Source organism: Rhinolophus ferrumequinum, chromosome 18 (assembly GCF_004115265.2).
Source record: "Rhinolophus ferrumequinum isolate MPI-CBG mRhiFer1 chromosome 18, mRhiFer1_v1.p, whole genome shotgun sequence".
Lineage (NCBI taxonomy): Eukaryota > Metazoa > Chordata > Mammalia > Chiroptera > Rhinolophidae > Rhinolophus > Rhinolophus ferrumequinum.
The window spans coordinates 50,085,346-50,112,851 of NC_046301.1; the positions used below are offsets into that span (position 1 = coordinate 50,085,346).

General features: G+C 51.5%; 1 protein-coding gene across 2 annotated transcripts in view; it reads right to left on the bottom strand.

The window, feature by feature from the left end:
- MED26 (mediator complex subunit 26) overlaps window positions 1–22,293 on the bottom strand; it is a 47,030-nt gene extending 24,737 nt beyond the window's left edge. The window contains exon 1 of one of the 2 annotated variants that reach the window (XM_033135054.1): window positions 21,965–22,293. In XM_033135054.1, coding sequence (XP_032990945.1) covers window positions 21,965–22,036 — 72 coding nt within the window. In that variant the 5' untranslated portion in view covers window positions 22,037–22,293. Of the gene's footprint in view, window positions 1–12,336; window positions 12,504–21,964 lie in introns of those variants that run through there. The other variant, XM_033135055.1, reaches the window with a different exon arrangement.
- Between the last annotated feature and the right edge of the window lie 5,213 nt (window positions 22,294–27,506).

The window sequence follows — 27,506 nt, forward strand, 5'->3', positions numbered from 1 at the left end:
CAAATGTGCCACTGGAAGAAATGCCTACCTCACCCACACTTGCTTCTGCTTGCAGCAACCCCGAGAGCTCCGAGGTGAGAGCACAGTCTCCCTCACACCCCAAACACCATCTGGGACCAGATGCCGTCCCCAACTGTCCCCTCCCCTCAATCAACACTCGACGGATCCTAAGGCTAGCATCCCCGGCTTCTCTCCTCCCGGCAGCCGTCACACCTGAATGCCACACATCCGGGGCCCAACGCCACCTCAGCCCCACCAGCAGCCTGTCCAAGCTCAGTCTGCAACAGGGGCCCTAGTGGAAGAAGCCTCTGCGTGTCCGAGCTCCTGGAGGTCCTTCTGCCTGGACGGCCCCCCTCAAGCGGCCCCACCCACCCGCGTTCCTCCCCACCTCTCCCGCACAGGGCCCTTACACCCGTCACCGTGTCACCATGTCGCCGTGCCTGTGCCCACCCAGCACTGCGGCTCACAGGCACCTCCTGTGCCAACGGGCTGGGCCTAGAACCCAGAACCTCCTGCTCGAAGGTCACAAGCAAGTCGCCACCATGGGTCACTCGTGTCTCTGAGCTAAGGACAGCAGGTACTCCTGCGGGACCGTGTGGGAAGCTGCCTGGCATGTGGTCAAGTGTTGGCCAGATGGGGGTCACCTGTCAGGGCGACTGCTAAAGCAGACGTGACCCCCAGGGCTCCGGGGCTTTTCTGAACGCTCAGGCAACACGTGATGGGAGCTCCAGGAGAGCCCGGGCAATGCGCTTCAGCAGTCTCCCCCCACCGGAAGCAGCAGGGCCCCAACACGGCAGCCTGTGTGTGTCTGGGACAGGCGTGTCCTCAGCTGCCCAAGGCTCTGCCCCCATGCGCAGCCCGGCAGGCCTCCCGGAGCCAATGCCAGCTCCACCAGCACCTGCCCTCACATACCTACCCTCAGCTTTCCAGAAAGGGAGTGGGGGGCGGGGTGCTGCGGCTTCAGGGAAGCTCTGTGGCCCGGTGAGGCCCCAGGTAGAGCCGGCAGGTCAGAGCATGACGCTGACCTTTGAGCTCCAGCTCTGAGCAGAGCGGTGGAGGCGCAGGAGGCGCCCACGGAAGTGCCCTCCACACTCTGCTGCTGTGGAAACCACCCCCCCAACTTTCACTGACACACCCACTTGGGCAGAGACTCAGAGCAGACATACACAATATTCAAAACGCATCCTTCTAGTAGCAGAATTCTGGAAGCCAGCTCCACAATAATGAAACAGCTCCTGTCACGGAATATTATGCTGCAGTTAAAGAACTGAGTTAGGCTTGTAACAAGGACAGAAAGCCAGGACACGCTGAGGGAAATGAGCTGGCTGCAAAGTGACAGACCTGCGTGCCAGAATTTATTTAAAAACCACGCACAGTATTCTGGGACGTATCTCTACATGAGCAGGAGACGTACTCCAGACCCACGACAGTGGTTTTCTCCAGAGGGACAGAAGAAACGGCATTAACAAGAGGCCAAAGGGGCCTTAGCTGTAAGTCAAACAAACATGTCAAGTTTTAAAGGAAAATGCGTTTATTGCTTGTGTGCTGACAAATCGGTGAGAACAAAAAGAACGAAAATGCAACATTTTAGGTAGAGGACAGGACAAGGGAAAGCCCAGAGTGCTGGCCACACCTGGACGTGCAAGCTGGGGTGGCCCCAGGACGTGGGGGCCCTGGGGGGACTGTAAGCCGCTGGGGTCCTGAGGCAGGGACTGAGCACCTACGGGGTTCGCACACAAGGACACTGGCTTTCAGAGACCCGGGGTATGGAAGGTGACCCTAGGTCTCACCTGCCAGATCACACGTTTCCACGTGTCAGGGTAACTTTAATAGTGCCTTGTTCACTCTACGCGTCCTGGTCTGGATGAGAAGACATCCAGTCGCCCTGGCTACAAGGACAGGGAAAGAATCACAGCTATGCCTCCTGACACGGCCCATACCACTGCCGCCCACACGTACGACAGACCACACGCTATGCCTCTGCTGTAAGGACACCGTCCCATAGAGTCCTAGAGCGACACTGGGGTGGCGCATTTCACAAATTCAGAAGCCAAGACTCAGAAATCAGATTCTGCCCCAGGTGACACAGCTCACAGAGTCTGAGGTCTCAGTGTGGGCAGGGCTAAGATGAGGCCCTGGGTCCTCAGACTGAGATACGGGCCGAAGGCCATCATGCCCAGGTGAACGAGAAGAAATGGATGTAACACAGACATTAGATCCAGGAGCCCACCTCCATGGGGAGCAGACGCAGGAAACTCCACTGGCATCCACTGCACCCATCTGCTGCTCATGGCAGCTGCTGTCCCCATACACTGAAAGGAGCAGCAGAAGGGACTGGCATAGGGCATCCTGCCAGGATGAGGCACCTCCATTTGCCGAGGCCAGGAGTGGAGTCTCCAGGCTGGTGCTGGTTGGCATAAATGGAGAGGAGGTGAGAGGCTCGGATGAATGGTGGGTGGGGGACAGGCGTGATAAGCCAGAGGGGTGGAAGGGGCAGGTGGAAGATGCCCAGAGAAGGGCACCAGTGCCAGACCCCACAGCGCTGGAAGGGAAGACGCCGAGGGCTCACTCTGCAAACGGGAGCCCCTCAGAAAGGAAGAGCTGGAGGCTGCACAGAGCCCTTAGTAACCAAGTGCCTTTCACACGTCTGCTGATTGTATCGGACTCGTGGCAAATCTTGTCATTCAGTCACGCCAGCTTTCCTCCTTCCTTCCTCACCTCACTCACACACTTCCTCACTTCTGCCTCCTGCAAACGGACGGGTGTCGGCTCACGACTCTACCAGGCAGCTCGTTAGGTCAAAGCAAACCTGTGGCTCCACAGGCCAGGGCCCACCTGGGTGAGACGCATCGGGATACCACAATGTCAGGCTCTCCGGAACTGCTCTTACTCTGCTCCCTACAAGATCATGATGGCTTTTGGGCTGGGTCCCCCAAAGCACAAATGCCTTCATCTAATTAGGAATGCACCAAGTCTGCATTCTCAGTGGGTCCTTCCGTCTCATTGCCTAGCAGCGTGGTGCTAGTCAGTAAAGCAGGGGTGCTGGGCCCCGGGGCCGGGAGCAGAGGCCGCTGGGACTCTGGACTCTCTGAAGACTGTCTGGCCCCCATAAATGAGGCTTGCACAGTCAGTACAAAGCAGCCTCAAGATGCAATGGTATGGGTTGAAACAAATATGACACTCGGCATGCTGAGATCCAGAGCAATTTTTATAGTCCAGCGGTGAGGTTAGCAACAGTGGAGAACACAGCCAGAAGATGGAGCTGGTCAAATTTTCTTTTGGGGAGGGGGGCGGGGGTGGTACACACACACCAAGAGGCAACATTTCTCTAATATCAAGAAGATCTTGGACATGGGCGCCCAAACCCACCTAAACTGCACCCTGTAACTGCTGCAGCCAGCAGAGAACAGGCACGAGTTCATTTAGCAGCTATTTACTTGCTGGGAAAATAAAAATGTATTGCGCATGTGCTGAGGGGGAAGTCAGGGAGACAAGAGAGCAGGACGAGTGATTGTCCTGAAAGCTTTAAAGAAAACAAGCAGTGCAGCATGTTAGAGAAAGGCTTCCTCCCAACCGCTGGCTCAGAAGAGGTGTCACCTCAGCCCTGGAGCCCCAGAGAGAACAGGCAGCAAAGGACCTGGAGCTTAGTGGCCCTGCCCCCTTCCAGGCAGCTGGCTCATCATGTACTCTTGAGGGACTGTGAGCACGGCCCCCAAAACACTTGAACCGAGAGAACCTTCCGGCAGCCAGCGGCAAAGGCACAAGGAGCCCGTGGCCTGCAGCCCAGATCTCCATCTGCACACACACCCTGCGCCAGGGTCTGCGCGGCCACATCTGTCCTGGACCCCACCCAGGAGTGTGCTGGAGCCAGGTCACAGCAGACCAGGAGAGCCTGAAACTTGCAGTAACATTGGGAGCCAGCTGGTAAACACAGCCAGTTAACAATGCAATGACAGAAACTTACAGTGAGTTATAGTGAAAACACAGGTGACGAAATACTCAGAACTCATCACTTCCTACTTATTTCCCCATTCACTGTTATCTAGGTTTCTGATTATTCATGACTATTGTATTCCACGGAGGGAATGGTGCCCTACTACTGGGCGTCTCCTCCCAACTCCACATTCGTGACATCATGTTAATAGCTTGAAATTAGCCTCGCTGGAAGTATTTAGACCGAGGAGATTGGCAAAACACTAGAAATCTGGGCTTGATTTATTGTCAGGTCAGTGGGCTCTAGATCAGAAGTCTGAAAACTATCCAGCCCAATGCCTGTTTTTCGTAAATAAAGGATTTTTCCCTCATTTTATTTTTATCGAGGTAAAATTCATGTAACATAAAATTAACCATGCAAATAAAGTTTTATTGGAACACAGCCACATCCATTCATTTTCATATTGCCTATGGATGCTTCTGCGTTATAAATAAAGGCAGAATTGTTACAGACTCTATATGGCCAAAAATATTTACTATCTGGCCCTTTACAGAAACAGTTAGTCAACCCCTTGGGGTTCAGATCTAAGAAAGTGATGGAGAAAATGTTGATAATGCAGATGAAACTTAATAGCATATCATGTCTGTAGCCATTACATTAGGAATTGCACACACAATCGGGGAAATATTCTACTATTTGAAAACTATTATCTGATTCAGCAAAGACATCACATGACTCATTAATATAAACAAAAATATCCATCAATATTCATGTCCGAATTACACTCAAAAGTTGACTGTAATACAGAAAGTTCAGCAAAAATCAACGAAAGCAGTCTATGGGAAAGAACTGGCTCCATAGAATTGACAATAGAGTGTCGTGTATTTCGTTATTTGTCAACTGTATTCTACCCATCCTTTATAAACTTATGTGTATATATATATATATATATATGCATACTTTTTACCCTAGAGAACCCACTGTCAAACATTTATGGGCACACCATACAAAGTAAAGCAGAGTTCTTCATTATTTCAAAGTACTTGAAAGAGCATTTGAATTAAACTAGAATCCATTTGTATTACTGTATTTCAACGTTACATAGAAATGAAAAGAGGGAGGAACTGGATTCTTTAGAAATTACAATGACTGTAAATTACTAAATGTTAACTAAAAAACCGGTTCTACGCTTTATTGTCTCCATATGCAAACAGAATTTCTCCATAGTGATGATCAAAGTCTAGCAAAATCTTACTTAATCTATGAGTTTTGTTCATGGACACAGTGCCCCCCCTTTTATGTTTCCAAATCAACGTTTTTTGGAAAGTCAATACAAGTTCAATATTTAATACATTCCCTAACACTTTATACTTTGCTTTTCTTATCATTATACTGAAGAAATGCAATGCTCCTGCCTTGCCCTCCAGTCCCACTTCAAGTTTCCTGGGACACCGCTCAGATGCCATCATTTCATGTGTGTGCCATGACATGAAAGAATCTAGAGGCAGGGTGACAGCAGCGAGGAGACTCTTTACACGGGTGGCCAGCAGAGGCCTGAAGGAGTCTGATGGTCGCAGTGGTGGAGAAGAGGCCTGGACAGTCATGAACGAGGAAGAGGGAAGTGTAAATTGAGGTAGGAAAGGAAAGGAAAGAGGGGGCCCCGTCATAGAGCATCTGTGGATCATGACGTAAGGGGTGGCGATGTCTATTCTCAGTACACAGCGTCTTAAGTGACAGAGTGGTGTGACACTGGTTTGGAAGGGACAGAGGGAAGTTTTCCAAGAAGGAGATGGTCAGGCTTAGCCTAGAGCTGGAGGAAAAGAGGATGAATGGAGAACTGACATTTTGGCGGTTGAGCCGCTAGAACTTCCAGGAGGAAAGCAGGAATTAAACTAGAATCCATTGAATTAAACTAGAATCCATTTGTATTACTGTATTTCAACGTTACATAGAAATGAAAAGAGGGAGGAACCTGGATTCTTTAGAAATTTCCAAGCACGAGTGACTCAGGAGTTTGAAGGAGCCACAGGGACAGCTCCATCACCTAGGATGCAAACCTGGAGCCCACGCACGTCCACCGTCCTGCTGGGCTGGACCCCAGGCCCCCGAGAGCATGGAGAATGTGGGTCTATGACTGGTGGACGTGGCTGGAGTAAAGCATTGAACATCCCTGCTCTGAACCTCTCAGAAACACGAGAGAGGAAATACTCTCCTCTCCACTGCAGCACACAGAGGCCCTGTGACCCACTCTATACCTGATTGCTCTAAATAGTTCCTGAGTGCTCTTCAGGCTAAAGTAGTCTACTTCTATTTTCATTTTTTTACAGTTTAATTGAAAAGACAACGGAGTATAGGAGAAACAAAACCGAAAACCGTTCCCACTGCCCCAATACACGTGCTTCCCATTTTCCCCAAAGTTCTAGTTTTTGTGCCTCTCCCAGTGGGCACGGCTGACAACAGCGCTCCTGCTTCATCAGGTCAGGCTCGTCCATTCCACCACAGAGCCTCTGGATTGTCCTTCACGACTCTGTGCTGTGGGACCCTGTGGGTGCACCAGGCTTCCCAAGCTTCTCCCATGCCGTTTCATTCATGACATTAATGACAATTATTACATGAATATATCCATTAACACTGCTATTAAAAATCATCATGCATCTGTAAATAATTTCCAAGAGTAAAATGACCAGATCAAAGGACACGAGCATGGTTATGCCTCTTGCTACATAGCGTGTTCCCCCAAAAATAAGACCTCGCTGGACAATCAGCTCTGTAAGGCCCGGTCTTATTTTACTATAAGAACATAATATGGAACGTTATATTATGGAACATAATATAATATAATACAATACAAGACTGGGTCTTATATTAATTTTCGCTCCAAAAGACACATTAGAGCTGACTGTGCAGTTAGGTCTTATTTTCGGGGAAACATGGTAAATAGTTTCCAAAAGGGTGAAGTATGAAGTAGCGCCTGGGTCCTGCCAGCAGGGTGGTGTGGGTTGAGGGGAGTGGGGTGGGCGATGGGCCCAGTCTTGATTACCTGCCAATGCCATTTCTTCCCACGTTTTTGAGTACAACATGTATTGTCTGATTATTAATGACAACATTTCTCTGTCCGGTGATATCTGAGCTCTTGCGATTGTTAGTTCTGAGTACATTCTCCATTAAGAAAGGATACTGCCTTCCTAAAGACAATTTTGCACAAATTTATTCTGATCTCCCCCATTTGCAACCACAGTACAGAGGGACTTAGAATAGTTCAGGGGAGTTCCACCCCAAGCACCTCTTCCAAAGAAGTGTGCCTTTTCTTCCACAAGTCTGGGATTTTGTTCTACAACCAATTTCTTCCTGTTTCTCCCCCAGGGAGCTTTTCAGAATGTGTAAAGTTATACAGTGCTGTCTGGTAACTGCTCACTGCTCACACTAAAGGGAAGAATATCTTTGAGAAAACACTGGCATCTGTGAAAACCTAAGTTAAATATACAAACTCCTCCAAGAGGAATAACCTTCCCCACCCCCAGAAAAGTGGAGGTACCTACTATGTACCCAGCAATTTCCCTTCAGGCATTATTTACCCTTCAGTAGGGTAGGGCTTGTCCTCACTTAATAGAGGTCAGCAAATTTGACAGACTGACAGCAAGTAACTGATGTGATTTGTCCAAGGTATAAATACCTCAGACACAGATGTAGAGATTTGAACCCAGATCTAACTCAAAAACCCTTGCATATTAAATACTTTTCTTTCTTTCGTTCCTTCTATCAGTCCGTCATTGTTTGTTATTTGGGGTGGGGGGGGTGCCCAGGATTTCTAGTTGGTTGTTAACCTCATTCATCAAGCTACACTACTGAAGGCTTTCTTCTCCACTCGTGAATGGAGCTGACATGGCTCAGAGGCTTGAGAGACACGGGAGAAACGAAGGCCAATTGGCCAGGGAGAGGTTGGGACCCAGAGGGTGACTGGGAGGGGACAGGAGCCTCATCCTGCATCCCCATGCCAGCCCAGGCACAACCTCCTCCCCCACCTCCCATGTGGAAAAAGACAACACAACCCAAAGCTCTCACCCAAAGCACAGTGATCCAAAGCCCTCAAAGTGCACTATTCAGTTCAGGTGAGCATTAAAATTAAACAGAAATTGAGGGGCTGGCCCAGTGGCTCGGGTGGTTGGAGCGCCGAGGTCGCGGGTTCAATTCCCACATGGGCCAGTGAGCTGCGCCCTCTACAGCTAAGAGTGTGAACAACAGCTCTCCGTGGAGCTGGGCTGCCGTGAGCAGCCCGAGGTCGGCGTGAGCTGCTGTGAACTGCTGTGAGCTGCCATAGGCTACTGTGTGCTGCCAGGAGTGGCCGGTGGCCATGGTGAGTGGCCGGCAGCCGGCGTGAGCTGCCGTGAGCCGTTGTGAGCGGCCAAACAACGACCGGCAACCGACTGCCTCAGCCAAGGGGAGCACAAGGCCCATAACACCAGCATGGGCCAGGGAGCTGTGTCCTACACAACTAGACTGAGAAACAACGGCTTGAATCGGAGTGGGGGTGGGGGAGTGAGGTGGAAGACGGGGGGGGGGGGGGGGGGAACTAAACAGAAATTGAAATCAGTTCCTCATTCTTACCAGCCCTGTTAGGTGCTCACTATGCACATGTGACCGCGGCTCCACACTGGACGGTGCACAGAGGACTGGTGCTCTGGGAGGAGGAAAGGGCGCCACAGGCTTCTGGCGCACCCCTCCCGTCTGCAGTGGGTGCACTGCTGCCTCAGGATGAAGCAAAAGCTCTGAGGTCAGTTCAGCAGCTACTGAACCTCGCTCAGCCCCAGGCTCACCTACGAAAGGGGTGATACCTAACGCAGGGCACAGTCAGCGCTGATGCTGTGCTCTGTCACGCTGTTTGCTGTCATAGCTCAAAGGTGCAGTCCCTGCGGAGACAGCCCTTGTGAAGACGACACTAGAAGGCACTGAGCAGTTGATCTGAGTAGGCTCGGTCAGGGGACTGCACGAGGTCCAGGCTGAACGTCAGCTGCCGGTCTCTTACCCAGGGACGCACGAATGCCCCCTTCTGCTCCATCCAGCTACACGGCCTCGGGCAAGGACAGCCCCCCGCCCTTTCCCCTCACACGTAACACACAGTACCGGCTCCCTCAGGGTCGTCTCGGTGACCACACAGACACTGGGCACTGTACCAAGCCCACCCACAGGCCCAGCCTGTCAGGATGACAGCACCAGGTGATGGCACCGACAGCCCCACGGCACCGATAAATAGAGCAAGGCCACAGCACAGCTGGGGTTCAGGGTTCAGAACCCTCTGCTGTGGGGAGTCCTGGCTCAGGCTTGGCCTGAGGGAGGGAGGAGGCTGGTGCACTCCTGTGGGACTAGGCCGTAGGGGTTCCCCATGCCACTGAAGGGAGCTGGGCAAGTACTGCAACACCCACAGCTGCCCACCTCCTTCCCTGGGTCCTAGCGCCAGCATCCAGAGTCTCGACTCCCCAGAACTGAGCACCACACTTAGGACACACTCAGTGTCCGAGTGCTGACCATGCCACTATGGCTCCAAGAGAACCCACAAATGACAGAGGGACCCCGACGGGCTGAGGTCTGGAGAGGGCCAAGCAGCCATCAAAGGCAGGGGGGCATCCTCCAGGGAAGCAGCCACCCCAACTCCAATACTCCTTTGCAAAGCAGCTGCCCTGCCGCGGCCCCAGCAAACCTGACTCTTACCCGAACCCAGTGTGGTCCTCCCAGACCACCACTCCTGTGCTCATGTGGAGCCGGAAATCAGAGAGGGACCACAGCCATTCGGACACTGGTCACTGGCCCTAACAGAATGCACAAACTCACTACACACCAGCAGGAAAAGAACCAAGTGGGGCAGGAGACACACGCATGTCACATAGGTTAAAGGTGCTGCAAGAAAAATCGGACCAAGATGCCAGGAACAGCCAACAGACAGTGCTCCTGGGACAGCTGACACTGGCCTTGCTGGGCCCAGAACCTGGAGGCAGGTAGGAAGGGAAGGAGAGAGGGAGAAATGAGGGAGGGTGGGCCATCCAGATGGGAGCACACAGCAGGTCACAGTGGACTGATGAGCAGCTGAGCATGGGTGGGGAGAAGGGGCGCGAGGGATGCTGAGCCCAAGTCGGGTACAATGTGCTGTGCTGATTCTGTCTAGGGCCTTTTGGTGGCAACTGACAGAAAAGCCAGCTCAAATGGGCTTCATCAAGAAAAGAAACCACTGGGGCTGGCGGGTTAGCTCAGCTGTTTGGAGCGTGGAGGTAATAACACCAAGGTTGCCGGTTCAATCCCCGCATGGGCCACTGTGAGCTGTGTCCTCACTAAAAAAATAAAAAGAAACCACTGGCTCACTTAGCTGAAAAGTTCAGAGCAGGGCTCACCTTGGGCCATGGTGACTTAGTTCCCCTCGCTAGACTGGTCTCACTACTGAGCAGGCCGTAACCAGGCAGCAGATCCCAAAAGTGACCTGCTCCCATTCTCGCCCATTCAAGCCTCCCCAACTACGCAGCAAAGTGCTAAAACTTTCATGGGCTTTGATTGGCTTAGAGGCTCATTTTTGAACCAATCACCAACCAGGAAGACGCAGCCCCATGATTGGCTAGTTCCCAGTCACTGACCATCCTTTGGACATGGACCAGAGGGAGGAAGGGCGGGGACAGGAAGGGAATGAGAGCTGGATGCACAGGCCTATTAGTAGCTGCCACGCATGTCAGCACCTAGGATAAGTCAGGCCTGGGGCCATGTCCCCTCCTCAACAGCCTTCCTAAGCATCTATGTACAGCCTCCTGAGAAAACTAAGGCTGCAAACTTAACCTCATCCAAGGCTGCACGGGGAACAGCAGAGTCAAGATTCCCACTCAGTTCTGCCCAACGACAAAGCCCAAGTCTCCCACCCAGAGTGTCTTCACTGTATGTCCCCTAAAGAACTCAGACTTTCTCCAGTCAGCGACACGGCCCCAACAGAGGGGATGAAACATCCCAGTCTGTTTTCATGCCCTCCCTCTGCAGCTGGTACGGAGGGGAGAGCAGGAGGCAGGGAACCCGTAAACGGCTGCACCACACATCCCTGGAGATCCTATTTGCAGGAAGGGGGCCGCCAAGGGGAGGGGACCCCAAGGTGGCTCTGAAGTGGCCTGAAGAGCGAAGGCACCACCAACTGACAGAGCACCGTATACCGGAGGCAGGAGGGAAGCAGGTGTATCGGCTTTGGAATGGGCTGCTTGCACATCCAGGACAGCAGGCGGCTGGGAGCCGTGGCTCTGAGAGCACCTGGGGAAAGTCTCAAATGCCAGACAGGGGCCCAAGCAGTGCAGGGCGGAGCTAAAATGCTCAGGGGGAAAGAGGCACCGCTGGGCACAGGGTTCGGAGAGACCAGAAAGGCCAACACAGCAAGGTGCAAGGGGGCCATGGACGCAGGGTATCGCTCAGTGCTCAGGCCTCGTTCATTCCATGGAGGCACATTCAGCACTGACGGCAGTGGGCACTGAGGATGGCACGGTGACCCAGGAAGACCGTCTGGAGTGACAAACACAAGCACATCCTCATGCCCAAGGTTGGCTCCCCTTACGACGCAGATGCCACCTCCTGTTTCCCAACGTGTGGGAGCACCGCACCGAGCGGATAGCAAACCACGTCCACCCCGTTCCTAACACAGGCGTGTCAGCCCCGGGGGCAAGCAGGTGCCCTGTCCCCTGACTGAGCGGGCGCTGACAGGCCAGTCCAGGAGAAACCCTAAGACAGCCCAACTTCCACCCCCTTTCTGTCCTGCCACAGGGAAAGGGTACAGCAGCTGGGGGCGCCTACCGCTTCTGCCTGCACAGCAGACCCTGCTTCTTTTGCTAGCTCCTCCCTGACTTCCTGTGGGTACTGACTTTCCTACAGGGCTCCCTTCACCCCACCCCCAGGCCAACCCAGGCTGACTCTCCAGTTTTCAAAGTGGAAGCAAGCAAGTGAATCCCTTCCTGAAGGGATGAGCCTTCAAGAGATCAAACCAAGAAGCTGCTGTATTTCCCACCTCATGGAAGAAGTACGTCCACAAGACAGACAGATAGGCGTGCGCGCGCGCGCGTGCGCGCACACACACACACACACGAGCTGCCAAGGACAAAAAAAAACAGAAATACTGTTTCCCTCTCAGTTCTCCCACCCCAATTTCAATCCCAAATGGCACTTTGACTCAATGATGCGAGGAGGAGAGGTTACAAGCAAAGGCAGGATGACCTCACAGAACACCTGGCGGGGCGTGGGGTGGGGTGGGGGGTGACGCTTCTGCCCTTTGGTGAGAAGTTAGGCTCCTGCAATCAATGGCGGCACTGGCTTATCCACCGACCTTCAAAGTGAGAACTAAATGCTTGAAAAGTTCCTTTAAAATAGAAATGAAAGTGAAATATTCATCTACAAACCTTTTCCCCAGTCGCACGTAAAACGGAACATGTGACCCACTTCTGTCACTGCCAGGCTGTCAGTATCCAGCAGAGGAGCAGACATCACCCACTTCAGGTGCTTGCTGAGAGTCCACCAGAAACGCAGGGAGGGAAAAATGGAGAAGGCCATGAAAATCACCTGACCCTACCTAGCCCTCAGTTACCTAAGAGGAAGAAGCCAGACCCGGAAATGCAGGCACCAGCTTCCGGTTACCCAGATAAACCAGGGGAGGGGACAGACAAGAGGAAATGGGCAGGACAGTAAGATCCCACCAGACCTCCCAGACCCCGACTGGGGCCAGTCCATGCCTCTGAGCTGAGAGGACATAAGTCCAAAGAGCTTGACTCTTGCCTGGGTCGTGGGCACCGCCTTCTCGTGACTATAGGAGCCTGTGTGCTCCGCGCCTCCTGCACTGCGTCACCTCCCCGGCCAAGCCTGGCCCAGGCAGCTACTGCAACACCAGGAGAGCTCATGGGGACAGGGGCACAAGCAGCCCTGTGGCAGGCTCTCTGGGACTCCTGAGTGCTCCCCAGCCCAGGATGGGGTCGGAAGCTGTAACCTGCACCTGTGCACACACAAGGTAACAGCAAGGTGCCCAAGTGGGACCACAGGCAAGTCAGACTGCAGGACCCATCAGAAGGAATGGTTATTCAGAACCCAATCCACCCCATCAGTTACTCTGGATCTTACATTTCATTTAAATCCATTTTGCCATCTGGACCCCAGTCGCCCAGGCCCAGCATTTCGCCCAACTATTTGATGGCGCTATCATCAAAGAGGTGATTAAACCAGCAAGTACCCGGGAGACAAGGCCAGCTTGCTCCGCGCCCCACTACCCCCTTCTCCCACGAACAGACCCTAGACCCTGATGTCTCTCTCCTGGGGCATCCCCTTTATTCTGGGTCTGTCCGGGTAGAACTAACACCATGCCCAGATTTAGGGGTGAACCAACCAACATAGCCTGCTAATTCCAGCAAAGCCTAAGGGCACCAAAAAAATTCTGCTGGTGCTTCTGGAAAAAAAAATCACCTGTTCTCTCTTCCCCGGACGACGAGGGTGAATCCTGAAGCTGCAGGGGCTGGGGGGAAGACACAATACTGTGTGAAGGCAACACTATAAAAGATGGAACAGAGAGATGGTCTTTGAGTGACATGAGCAAACCAGCGCCTTTACTTCTTAAGCTCCTGTCATGAGCATAGGGCTACCCTCCCTCTGGGGGAGGCCCGCCAACCGAGTTAGGAAAGGAAGTAGAAAACAGGTGTTCTGCCAGCAACTACCTAACTCAACACTGGAGGCAAACAATGAAACAATCAGCGGAAAGGGTCAACTGTTCCTATATTACATATCTACACACCAGTATCACTCACTCCGACAGGCGGCACGAGAAAGCCAGCTTGCCAACTGCTTGCCCAGCACAGGGGCAAGAGGCACCGAGCGGGGTAAATAAAGCTGTGAAGTGGCTTCCAGCAGGGCTGGCCTTAACAAGAGGAGGGCAGTTAGCTACCTGGGGTCAGCCGGAGAAAATATGTGGACACCACGGCCCCGCCCAAGTGGGCCACGGGCCTGACGGCCAGAGGGGGCACGAGAGCTAACTTGGGATGGGGGATATCAAAGCAAGCCATCAGAGGAGGAGAAGCAGCCAGCGCCCAGTGTGTGCAGGCAGAGCTGCAGCCAGCCCGGCGGGTCAGGAGGCTGCCCAGGGAGCCAAGTCTCAGCAGGGATGTGGGTAGGGGATGGAGCTGGAGGTCCCAGCAGGGCAGAAGGGCTACCTACGGGGCCCCCAGTGCGAGCTGCGGTCACACGTGCCTGAGTCCCCCATCAGTAACTCACCTGACTGCTCGCATCTACACCTACCGTGTTTCCCCAAAAGTAAGACCTCACCGGAAGATAAGCCCCAGCATGACTTTTCAGGGGGACATCCCCTGAACATAAGCCCCAATGCGTCTTTTGGAGCAAAAATTAATATAAGACCTGGTCTGATTTTTGGGGAAACACGGTAGAATCCCCGACCACAGCCATGGCTAGCCACTGACATCACCACTCTGTGCACACAGCGACGAGCGACTGGGGTCTCCGCAGCAGCCACTTTCACTGATCCTGACAAATGAAACCCAGTGAAAGGAGTGTCCAGGAAGGGTCTGGTTTGTCACATGACCAAAAAGGTCCAAAAGGGCCCAAAGTGGCATGTGAACAGTGTCTCCTGGGAACAGCGCAGGCTGGGATCTAAGATCACAAGCCCTCTTTTCCGTCGGGGTAAAAAATGCCAGCCGAAAAACAAAAAGCAACAACCGCCTCACATCTTTCCCTGGGCCAATTCAAGAGCAGCACAAAGCATTTCCTCCTGGCCCAGAATAAAAAACGCCTGTAGAATCTCGCACAGGGATCCTGAGACCGGGCAGGAGAGTTGAGTACCCGCCTTGTAGCCACTGCGCTCTCATGGTGACAGGAGACACCGCAGCAGGTGAGTGCAGGATGGGGGATGGGTTCCAATCCAGAGTGATCCTTTCTAGCTGTGTGCCCGCTTAGCCTTTTCCACACCAGCACAGTACCTGCCTCCCCGGGTTGTTGTACACATTAAATGAGTTTTGAACCTGTGAGAAGTGCTGAAAATTACAGCACCTCGTACCTGCTCAAGGTTGACAGCCAGTTCCCAAGATCAGCCCTTTTCACAGGAAGATCAACAAGCATCTGAGCACCGAGTGGCTGGGGAAGTTCTAGGCACCTGGGAAAGAACTCAGGGTCCACGACCAGGGAGCTTGTGATCCAAGAAAAATGTGATTAACAAGATGTCTTATCAGCAGGAATGTAGGTTTTAAGTTATGTGCAGTGCCTGAGGGAGACTGTCTTAGATTGAAGCAGGAAAGGTTTCTGGAAAAGGGAGAGCATTTGGGACGGGGCGGGGGCGGGGCAAATTAGACCACAACAAACAGGAGGTGCAAAGGTTCCCATCAGAGGTGTCACACACAGACAAGGTCAGCTCGCAGATTTAAGTAAATGCTGTTTGGATGACAAGATACAACATCATTTGAAAGCACAACTAGATTAGCTTCTGTCCTTGAATTTTCTCAAAAAAAAAAAAAAGTAAAACAAACAAACCGGCTACTCAAAGTACACCTGTCGTTATGTGGAAGTTCCTGAATGTTTCTGATCATAAAAGTGGATCCTGACAGACAAAAGGTTAGTTAGAAGCCACAGGCTAGAAGATTTTAAGGGGGAAAAGTTGTAAGAACTGGGCAGGAAATGGAAATGGCAAAACTTAACATTTAAAAACACTTCATGTTTGTGAGGTTAAAACTCAGAAGATGCACTAGAATTCAATTTCCATGCGGGCACTGCTTGTTGGGGCGCAGGGGGGCACGGTGCTCAATTAGCCAGCCGGCTTCCGAGCCATCCAGCGCTGGGTTTAGGCCCAAAGCTGCCAACAGCCTCCTCTGCGACACGAGACAGATTACTTATCTCTGCTCTCCTCTAAAATGAACTTCAGAGAAGCAACCAGGATGCGAAGCGCTCGCTGCACACTGTTCCTGGCCCACAGTGCGTGTTCACTTCGGAGCCTCCAATGGATGAAGACAGGAAACTTCACTGTAGTCCTAGGAGCATTTCAAAGCTCCGAACCCCATCTGCCCCGCAGTGACACCTCCCCTGACGTGACCCTTCTCTTTTAGCGGGCTCCACACACACTCACAGAACCTCCAGGAACTCGTGGATCAGGAGTCTGGGAGTCCAGACAGAGGGCCCAGGCGTGTCTGCACCCCCCACCTGGCATGGTGGCCCTGGACTGTTTCCAGTCAGCTCCAGCGATAATCAAGAGCTCCCCAAAATACAGCGGGGCCTTCCCCCCAAGGAACTCCTGCCGCCCGCTCCTGGGTGTGCCTCCAAAAGCCACACAGAGCAAACCTAACACCAGGACACAACAGCACTTCAAATACTTGAAACCAGCCTCCAGGCCCTTCACAAAACCGGACGCCTGCCCCTTTCCCATCCCGCTGCTGAGAGCGCGAACCACTCAAGACTTGCCAGCTATTCCTCCAAACTCTCCGTTCCTCTGGGCTCAGACGTGAACCGAGAACTGACTTCTATACCTGACCGTAAAATGTTTCATTCTGAAAACTCACATGATGAAGGATTCTAGAAAGTCCTTTTACGATCTTAAGAATTCTAAATCATCTTTCAGTGAGATGCACGAAGAACTGTTTCATTTGGACCCGAGCGCCGCAGCCCTGTACGGCTGCCCTGAGCCGATTCCCTCCACCAAGCAGCGCATGTGCACTCTCTATGCCTGTCCTCCTCCCTGCAAGGGCGGCTCCAGGGCCCCCGAGGATAGGGCCACGCGTGTCCAGGTCTGCACCCTGCGTACTCGCACATAAGCACTTGCTAGAAATGTTTATTCAACGGCTGAGCTAGTTTCTTCAGTTTTACCGTATTTCTCTATAAACGGCATGTATCATTTGGTAATTGAGATGTAAGTGTATTGCCTCCCAAGACCTGGAATTCATTCCGAGTATTTTTAAACGAACGCAGCATGCAGAACATTGGTCGGCTTTCCTTATGCAGGACATGCTCCCCCGTTCGTGGAGTCCTTACGTCACTTCTTGCTCCATTCTACACGTGTGCCCCGAGGGTGGAAAGGAGCTACTTCAGAAGGGGGCTCTGAGCGTGGGCACGCCGAGGCCTGACTGAAAATGCGCTGCCTACACCGCCACCTGCTGAACCACCAACTCAGTCGCCCCTTCTGCCCACCGGCTAGTGGGTCCCCAGAGGGACACGTGGACCCAGGACAGCCCACCAGGTAGTAAAAGGAAAAGCACAACTTCTACGGACAGAGACAAAGCCCACAGCTTCCAGAAGGCAATGTACAGCGGGGGGTTGGACTGGAGACCCACCCACTGGGCTACCAAGAGCTCAGGCTGGGGCCTGGTTCTGGTTAAACTGAGAAGATGCCCATAAGCAAGGCACAGGCGAGGACGGCTCCCCTCCGTCACCCAACCCCAAGCCTGGCACCCTTGAGGTATGTGTCTGGCCACACAGTGGCATCTCGAGCCCAGGAGCCCAGGTGACTATGGCGCCTTTTTAAAACTGTATCAGGACAAAAGTCCCTGCCCACAGGCTGATCTTGGACAGTCCTCCAGGCCTCTGTGACCTCCGGCCAGGACAACATACTGAGCTTAAAGCCACCCCTGAGGACTGCCCGGACAGCTCCGTGAAGACGGAACGTGAAGTCCATCTTCTAGGGGAGAAAGAGTCACAACACGGGCACACACCTGCTTCACAACAAACACTGTTACCTGCCGATCTCCCACCGTCACAAAATGCCACAATGCTCTCCTCATAGAGCCTGGTCACAGTATAAAGAGCAAAAACAGGAATATGACTGCATTTGGGCAACAGAGCCATCAGGCAGAGACACGTTTAGATTTCATATCCTCTAATACATTGGAGAGAATCAGAGCCACAGCCTTCCATTTCACAATTGAGCGGAGTCCTCTTTCCTGTAGACCCAATGGCGTTTTGCGTTCACATCCGAAGTGCTACAATCTGGAAGCAGAAAACAAAGCTGGAACAGACTCATGGAAAGGTCCATGTCTGCGGGCAGTTGCCACACCAGTGTGGTCTGGCCCAGGACTCTGTCCCTGACAGAAATCTTAAGATGTTTCCGGAACAAGCTGCCCGATATTATCCACCTGTGCGATCTATCACAGGTAAATCTAACTGAACTGGGAATCACATATAAATTTGTGCAGGAGAAGAGGCTCCCCTATGTTTTCTTACCAGCTCACAGACGCTGTCCTCTTGAGCCACCTCAGAAGCCATCTCTCCATCTTTGAGAGCAGAGTGGTGGCGTTTAGAGTTGGAAGCACGTCACTTAATAACTTTGGGTAAGTCCCTAACATCAGGGCGGTCACCTCACATGAAGTCAGAAAGAAACAAAAGTATCTTGTCCTCTTAGCCACAGGAGACACTAAGCAGCACCTGTCACTGTGCAAAAAGGGGAGACCAGTCACTCGGCCCCCTTCCTTACAGGCGGTGGGGGGAAGCAGGCGATGCTGCCAAAGGGCCGCGCCGAGCTGTGTGAAGTGTGCACCTCTGTGTAGCATTTTGTTGGAATTGTGTTATTTTACAAAGTTCACACAATGCACGTGGCATTCAAATAAAAATGTTCTACAACAATTCACATTCGTCTCGGCTGCCCCTTCCATAACCTGAACCCCGGATCCAGAGGAGCTTTGCGGGGCATGTCCTCCAGTTTCCAGTCCCACTTTGCAGGTGAGGAACCTGCAGCGCAGCGAAGCTAAGCGGCACCTTAACCTTCAAATTCCTAGGTGGGAAAATTATCCTTCTTGCATGTGTCTCTCTGCAAAGGTCACCTCCCCTTGGTACCTGGTGTCTGCAGAACTGCGAGAAAGAAAGTGGTTCCTAAGGTTTCTCGCTGGAAAGCGTGACCACTGGGAGGCATTTACACAGCTGTCCAGGGCAAGTTCAAGTTCCTCTTCCCGCAGTGGCTTCTCGGGCCTCTCCCTGCTCTGAATACAGCGACGCTCACCTGCCTTGAGCAAGGCCTGCCTTGTGCTGTTATTCCGCTTGTCGTGGGGACATACTTTTCTCAGATGCCAGACGAACATCCGTTCCTTACGGCTCTACAGAGTTCTGCATTAGAATATTCCTGACTGAACTCTGGAGCCTATAGCAGTCACAAGGGCTTTGTGGTGATAAGGGGTTCAAACGTAGCTCCTCAGTCATAGGTCCCAGAAAGATTCTACGAGTCAATTTAACCAGCACTTAGAAGGTCCACCTAGTGCTTCTGCTCTGAGAGAGAAGGAAAACGAACCATGCTCATGAAGACTGATTCTGGGCAGGAAGACAAAGCCCGAACTTGCGTGAATCAGTGAGTGTCCCATAGAAACAGGAAGCTAATCACCTGCTGAGAAGACTGTGCTGAAGTGGTGTGACTGATTTCTGGGCAGGAGAAGACACTGCCCTCAACTTTATCCACAACCAAGCAAGATCAAGCTGGAACAAATGCGCACACTGCACTTCAGATTTTCAACACTCTGGGCTGACATACCATGAAAGAGTAAGATTTCAATTATTCTGAAAAACTGTTAGTTGCTTTCTGAAAAGGAGTGTAAAGGATTTACTTCAGTACTGAGTTGGCAGAAATTAACTCAGAACCTGCTGCTACAGAAATTCAAATACTCCAGAGGCTAGAATTTAGAGCAAAAAAACAACTTTCCTCTTAAGAACTCTTTTGTCAAGGAGATGCTCAGTAAATGTTACTTTGTTACTTCCCTAACTTTTCAGATACTTGTGGATATTAGGTCAGCGGCTTGACATTAATTTTTCAAGCAAAAGCTGTTTGTTAACCATAATTGCATGTCCATAAAGGTAAGCATTACATGACACAATTCTCTGTATTTTCTCTCAGAAGAGGTTTAATTTTAGTGTTGGCTCTTCAACTCTGTCCCCATTTTTTTCATGAGCATCTTAAATATGTGTCAACCAACTATCCAGAAGTGTTCATAATTGGGCAAAGCAGAGAAGAGCGCCCGTGCGGCAGCAATGCCCTGTTGGAGCGCCCTCACTCTCACCTGGGCCCAGGTCAATCGTAAGAAACTGCAGCCCTGTGGTTGCACCTTCTCCATCAGCAAACTATTCTGCCACATCTCTAAGTTTCTATACACGGTTTGAACCAAGCCGCACTCCTGTCAAATGACTAGTAACAATGCTCACAGACACTAACAATGGCAGCATTTAAAGGAGGCACTTTCTTCATCGCTCATATTCAAAGAGACAATTTCCCAATTCTATCAACTTATTTTAGTAGGGCTCTAGCACACCTATCGCTAGAGTTGCCCAAAGTAAGCCACATGAAACATGAATTCCATGCTACGTAATACAGCCATGGGCTCAGATGAGAGTAATGTTTCTGCACACACCAGGATACACGAAGCTGAGATTTGTTCCCTCCTCCTACTTCTAGGAACCCTCTAGATTAGAGCCTTGCACAACACTAGAATCCCTGAGGTCACTGCCCACCTAATCTGTAACATCGTGACCACCTGTCAAAGCACCTTCTGATGTCAAAGCGCCTTCTGATCCCAAAGCTCTCCTAGGTGGCATTAAGAATCAGTGCTAATAGGTCAGCCACTCTCAGATACTCCAGAAGGCAAGCAAGCACATGGAATTCAAGAATTGCACTCTGACTCGACAAAAGATGCAAAAGTTACCAAAGCTGTATTTTTCATGTCACTTGCTTTATCCTCTAATATTTCAGTGTTGGGAATTGCAGCGGCACCAGTTACTGCAAAAATTCTGGGAGGTTTTATATAGCTTGTGCCTACTCCACCCCCAAAGTCCTAACAAAAATGTATACACTTGTTAAAGGCAATTTCCACCAAGCCAATCTTAATGGGGCCCGAAGACCAGGAATAAGAGAATTACTTATGATAGAGAAATCAGAGCCTTACAATTATCATAACCCCTCCAAAATTACCCAAGACAATTTTTTCTTCCATCTGCAGTATGTTAAAGTGATTTCAGTGGCCACTTCCTGGTCTCCCAGCAAATGCAGGGCTCACTTCATACCTGGATGTCATCCTCCTCCTGCTTAACCTGCTCCTGCCACAGGGGAAAATGACCCCTATCATCAACAACCCCTTGGAGAATATATGAGAACACAATGAGGCTTCCCCTACACACACGGAGGGGGGACAGGGGAGATCCCTCTGCAAACATGGAGGGTCATCTGACAAAGCGACACCCTGGGGTTAACCCTGTCATCTAGGTCAAAAACCACCTGGCTAGAACCTCCAGATAGGGGGAAGGGACAGCCGAAATAGGGTTCTTGGGTGAACCGGAGAGAAAACAATCACCTTTAATTCCCTACCCAAAAGTGGGGCTCTGGCTTGGTCAGAGACGCAATGGGCAGTTAGGCCCAGAAAAGCAGCATGAAGGATCCCACCCTCCTCCCCAAGATCATCTTCCGTTGGCAGCGACTCGAAGAGGGATCCAGCAAAGACATGTCCATTCGCAGAACCGAAGAGACCTCTCCACGCGCCCTGGGCACCCGGCTAGGGGCAAAGCAGGCCGGGGGTTTCCCTCCGAAGCCAAGGTGCTTCCAGCAGGGAGAAGAAGGAAGGAGGACTTCCCTGATCACCCAGAAGGCCGAGATACTGGAGGCACGGGCTCCCGGAGTCATACTCCAGCCACCAGTTGCTCCACAGTCTTTCTCCCTCCCCTCCCCCAAGTCGAGAGGGCTTCCCGGGGGGTCTCTGGTCTCCGGAGAAGGGGAGGCAGGTAAGCTCCGACAGGAGCAACAAGGGTCGTAGAACTCAAGCAGGAGGGAAGGAACAGCTCTGGCCTCAGCTCCCGTCTGTATCCTCCACCCAGGCCGCACGTAAGCCTCGGCCTCACGTACCGAGCGCCGCCGGGCTGCCCGACCTGCCCCGGGCCCAGGCCCGGGGGACGAGAGGCCGGGATGGCAGCGGCCCTCGGGGGAAGGTGGGCCTCGGGCGGGTACCCGGGAACCCCGAGGGTGAGGGGCACTGGGGAGGAGGAGGGTCCCGGGCCCACGAGGCCTCGGTCCTGGCCCGCGCGGCGGGTACTTACGTTGCTCTGGGGGTCGATGGCCTGCAGCAGCCGGTCCCTGATCTGCTGCGGAGACGCCGGAGCCGCTGTCATTGCCTGGGCGAGGCGGGGGGGAGCGGCCGGGCCAGCGGGCGGGCGGGCTGAGGCGGGGGACGGGGGTCACTCACTCGCCGGCCTCCGGGAACGGAGCTTCATGTTCCCCGCGGCGCCGGGGGAGGAGGGGGCGCGCGGGGTGGCGGAGAGGGGAGCCGGAGCCGGGGCTCGGGCCCGGGGCGCCGCCGCCACCGCAGGAGGAGGAGCCGCCGGAGCCGCCGCCGCTGCTGCCGCCGCCTCGAGAACCAAACTCCAGTGAGCTGCTCCTGCGCGGAGCACTCTGGGTAACCCGCGCCGCACGCAGCGTCGGCGCCACGCTGAGGAGGTTGGGAGATGGGGCGGGCGGAGACGCCGGGCTTGGGCGGGGCCACGCCTGGGTCACACCCCTCGCCTTTTACGCATGCGCGCACAGGCGCACTCGCCCACCGCGCAGTCCCAGTCCCCTGCTCGGCCCGGGGAGCCGTTGGGAAACGGTTGGGCGGGGCAACGGTCGCCGCCTGGAGCCCCGCCCCCACCCGGGCTGGGGATGCTGAGGTTCCCGACCCAAACGCGAGATGCGCGCGGAGTCCTTGAACTCGGCGCTGCGGGTGCCGCCTCAGCTGTGCAGGGCGGGGAGGGCGGCGGCAGCACCCCTCTTCGGGAAGAAAAGCCTTCCTTGCACTGACAGAGGTGATAGGGGTCGCGGGCGGGAGAAGCTGCCAAGTTTTCCAAGCCTGGGGGGGATCCTTCCCACCCCCTCGATCTGCGTTCCTGGGGGCGAGGGAGATGGATGTCCACGTTGTGATGCTGCGCGCGTCTGGGTCTGACCGAGGGATGTCAAGGGACGTTCCAGCTCTGGTTCACTCCAGAGGGCGGGGGTCTGCAGCGCCTCGCTGGCCCGGGTCCCGAAAACATGAGACGGAGAAGCACCTCTCCGAAGAGCCGCCATCCCAGCTGGGAATGCCCCCAAACCAGCCCCGTGAGCCGACCCCATGGTTGCAGACCTGTGCCCCGGTGACATTTGGGGCCGGATCACTGTTGTAGGGCCGTCCTGGTAGGATGTTGAGTAGCATCCCTGGCGTCTACCCACTAAATGCCAGTAGCACCTTCTCCTCCAGTGGCGACAACCAAAAATGTCTCCAGTCATTGTCTGATGTCCCCTGGCAGGCAGAATCGCCCCCTATTGACATCCACTGGTTTAAAAGACCCTTCTACCTTGCTTGGCGTGGAGAGGCTGGAAAATTGAAACCCTCATTCTCTGAACCAAACATTTCTCAAAGGAGAAAACTGCAGCCCAAAGTCACCCAGAGTTACAGGTTAAACCCAGAACTTCTAATGTCAATTCTAAGGGTACCCCCCACCCTCTGCCCCACCCCCTTACTGCCTTCTTTCATTGCTGTCTTCTCTCTCTGGAAGCTCTATTAGAAATACTGTTATGAGACAAGGGGTGGAAAGGCAGGCTGAGTGGATTATTAGTGGCAGCCTCAGGAGAAATAACTTTTCCTTGTTACAGGAAGACCTAGATTTAAAACAGAAGAGAGGCAGCTGATGAGAACCGCATGTGCGCCTTGGATCTGTCCTACACCTGTTAGTCTTGCATTTGTCATGCTTCTGCGAAGCATTTTTATTTGCAAAAACGGCTGTTTCCGTGGTTGTGGCTGCTTGCTTCTGCACATGTGAAAAGTTTCACATCACACTTGTAGAAGAAAATAAACACAGGCAAAATACTCCGTTCAGTTACTCTCTTTAGCATGAGGTGCTTTGTGTACATGCTCCAAGTTGGAAATCTGCCCACTTAGAGATATTCTTTCTCACTTCAGATAAGCAAAATAAACAAGCTTCTCCCCCAAGTATAATCCGGTCCTGCCTCTCTCTTAAATTTCTAACTAGATGTACAATGTCTTATTTTTTTAAATCAGGGAATAAGCCATTTGTTTTGCATGGGTCAGGTTACTTAAGAAAACTCTGGAAAGCACTCAACTTACCTGCTTTTTTTAAACTAAGAAGAAACATTAAGATGACTATGAGCTCCACAGGGGCACCGACTCAACTCCGTGTCCCCAGTAGATAGAAAAGTGCTTATTAAATATTTGTGAAGTAAGTGAATGTCTCATCAGATACACAGCAGTTGAATACACATACCCAAACATACTTATGCGGTTCAGTTCCACAGACCTGGCACACAGTGGGGGCTCAATAAATAATGGAAAAAGTATTTTATTAAATACTTTCTACAACATGAGGATGCACATGGACACAGAGTTTCATTCCATATTTAGCATACAGCATGTCCTCGAATAATGTAACAAAACGACGTTTTCGTTATAATGGTGAGATGCCATAGGAACTTAACTCGTTTTTTATCAATTAGCCTATGTTAAAACTGGTCTCATATGTCATTTTACTTAAAGTACAGAACTTATTGACAGTATTGAGGACTTACTGTATATACAAAGTATGCTTGTCATGGTAAAGAAAGATCGCCACGGAACAGTTTTGAAAGTTAGCAGCTTCTCTTACGTCCATGGTAGATACTGAATTTCACTAGCTGACTTTCTGCTTTCAAGATACTTGAAATGTTATGCAAAGATGGGGCTCAAGGTAAATCCTCGTGCTGTAATCGTTCTTCCCCATGATATGTCCCTTAACTTAGATACAGAGACCATTGGTTCCACCAATCTGAGAGGACAAGATCTTTTGTGCTTGAAATGTCCTTGGGAAAGCGGCCTCATCTCTTAGTGAGGCAGCCCCCAAAGGTTAGGGCGAGGAAGTGGCTCTGAGTCCATGGCTTGCTCTTGCCATGGAAGTGGGAGGGAATGTAGTTTCAGGACCTGAGTGCACAGCATGCCCAGGCAGTCTTGGCAGTGAGAGAGTGGAGTCCTCCTCCGTTGGCAGACTAGTAAGGGCATCCCAGAAGGAAGTCAAGAGCTGGAGGGCTCCCACGACTGCACAAGACAAGTGTTCAACAGCGACACCATGTGACAGCAAGGAGCAACAGCAGCAACGCCCTAGGCAGACTCACTGCTAAAGGGAAAAGCCGCTGTACCCTTGCGTCACAAACCCCTGGGAGGTGGGCAATTTAAAGGAGAGGAAATTACTGGACTTATCCCAATGATGTATGTAAGCGTTCCAGTGATTGATAAGAAAAACAAACATGAGCAAATCCACCACCTCACTTTGACCCATATGTTTGCTCTGAGTTTAACAGTCTGGTGGAAATTTTTAAAAACCACTTTCTCCTATTAACTCATTCAGCCATATCACTGATCTCAGAAGTACCTAGAGAGAGGTCTCAGGGTTCTGCTTGGCTTTGCAGCAAGTCCTGTTTACTTTAGAAGTGAAACCAATTTCAACAGTTTTGAAAAGCCCCTGAAATGTCACTGCTTTTAGGAAGACTTTCAAAGATAGACGGGACAATTTTTATCGTGCTTTCAAGTGGGATATAAACATGAATAAAGCCTGCTCCTGAGGATCTAGTTTTGAAGCCAAGCACTGGAATCAAGTCGGGGTCCCATTAATCCAATATTTTAATTGTACTGTCCGAGCGAAGTGCAGCAGGAGCCCTAAGGTGGGGAAAGCCCTTCTGGATAGGTGGACCAGGAAAAATGTTTGACAAGAAGGCAGCACTTCAACTGAGAGTGTTCCAATACACTCATACCCTCTGACCCGATCGATGTCTCACAACTTCTAGAAATTTTTCCAAAGGAACCACCAATCAGATGCAGATAAATGTGTACGTATGTACAAGGGAGGTCACAGCATCATTTATAAGAGCAAAAGAGTGGAAGCAACTGAAGTATCCAGTAATAGGGGAGTACATGAATAAACGGGGGGGTCAATTCATGAAAATGGGAAGGTTATGGACTGGGAGAGACCAAAGGAATCGATAACTCCGATGGGGGTAGCGGTCTTATGGGTGGATGCACATGAAGAAATTTACCAAGCTGTATATTACTGTACATTACACTTTGAAAATAAAGATATATAGCTAGATAACAGATAGCTAGATAGATAATAAAGCCGTTAAAAACCAGTACTGAAAAGATGGAAAAATGCTCTCAACTTAATACTAAGTGATAAAATGCAACATATATATACATTATGATCTTACTTTTATTAATATATGTATACGTATGTACATGATGCATAGAAAAACTACTGGAAGGAAAGAAACCAAAATATCTACAGTAGTTGTCTCTGACAGGTAGAACAGGTGATGATTCTTCTGATACTTTTGCCTGCAGTTCCACACTGTTTAGAATGAACATGTGGTGCCTTCTGGTCATCTCATCCAGTGCCGGGTTCTCCTGACCTCTAGTAACCTAAGGTTCTCATCTTCTGACTCAGGTAACGCTAATCTCAAGTGTGCCCATAATCTCCCAAATCCGGAAGATGGATTTGCTGTCAGGCTGAGTGATGGATGTCGATCTAAGTCCTAACAGTTGGTGTTTTCCCTATTGCCCCAGTTTTGTATTATTCTTAGTAATAATAATAATTACAGAGAATAACATTTATTGAGTACCTACTACATGTCAAGGTTCCCCACTGAGGGCTTCACATGAGGACCCTGATGAACCCTCTGGGCAGTCAGGCCCTATGTCAGTCCCTCCCCGTGACTCTGGGTGGGGCCTGCAACTCACTTCAGCCTATAGGATGCAGTGGAGGCCACATCCTGCCCAGTCCAGACTAAAGTTTAAAGAAGGCCTGGCAGTTACCACACCAACCAAAATTCCACTCCTGTGAATACCCCCAAGAAAACCGACACACAGACTTGTCCAGGTAACTGTCCACAGAAGCACTATTCATAATAGATGAAGGTGCAAACACCAAATGCCCATCAATAAATGAGTGGATAAACGAAATGTACATCTATACAATAGAATATTCCGCAGCCATAAAAAGGATTGAAGCACTGACACAAGCTACCATGTGGATGAAAACATCATGCTAAGTGAAAGAAGTCAAATACTAAAGGCCACATTTTATATGACTCCATTTGTATGAAATGTCAGGATCAGGCAAATTCATAAAGACAGAAAGTAGATTGGTAGTTGCCAGGGATGGGTGGAAGAGGAGAATTCAAATCGGCTGCTAATGGGTACAGGGTTTCTTTTAGGGGTCATAAAAATGTTCTGGAACTAGGTTGTGGTGACGGCTGCATAACACTAAATATACCGAAAACCAATCATACACTTTAAAAAGGCGAGCTGTATGTGAATTCTATCTCAATAAAGCTGTTTAAAAAAAAAAAAAGGCAGCCCGACAGCATCTGCCTTTGCAGTCCTGGGAGCATGGAGCTGCCATGTCAGAATCTGGTGACTGTGCTGGAGGGGCACATGACAAGAGGGAGAGGCCCAGGGGCTCCATGGAGGAGAATGAGAAACCCGGAAACAGAACACTGAGCCCCACTCGCCTAATCCCAGCCAACTGGGCCATCCGTGCTGAGGTACCAAATACGTGCCTTGTCCAACTTCCTGCCCACAGAACTATA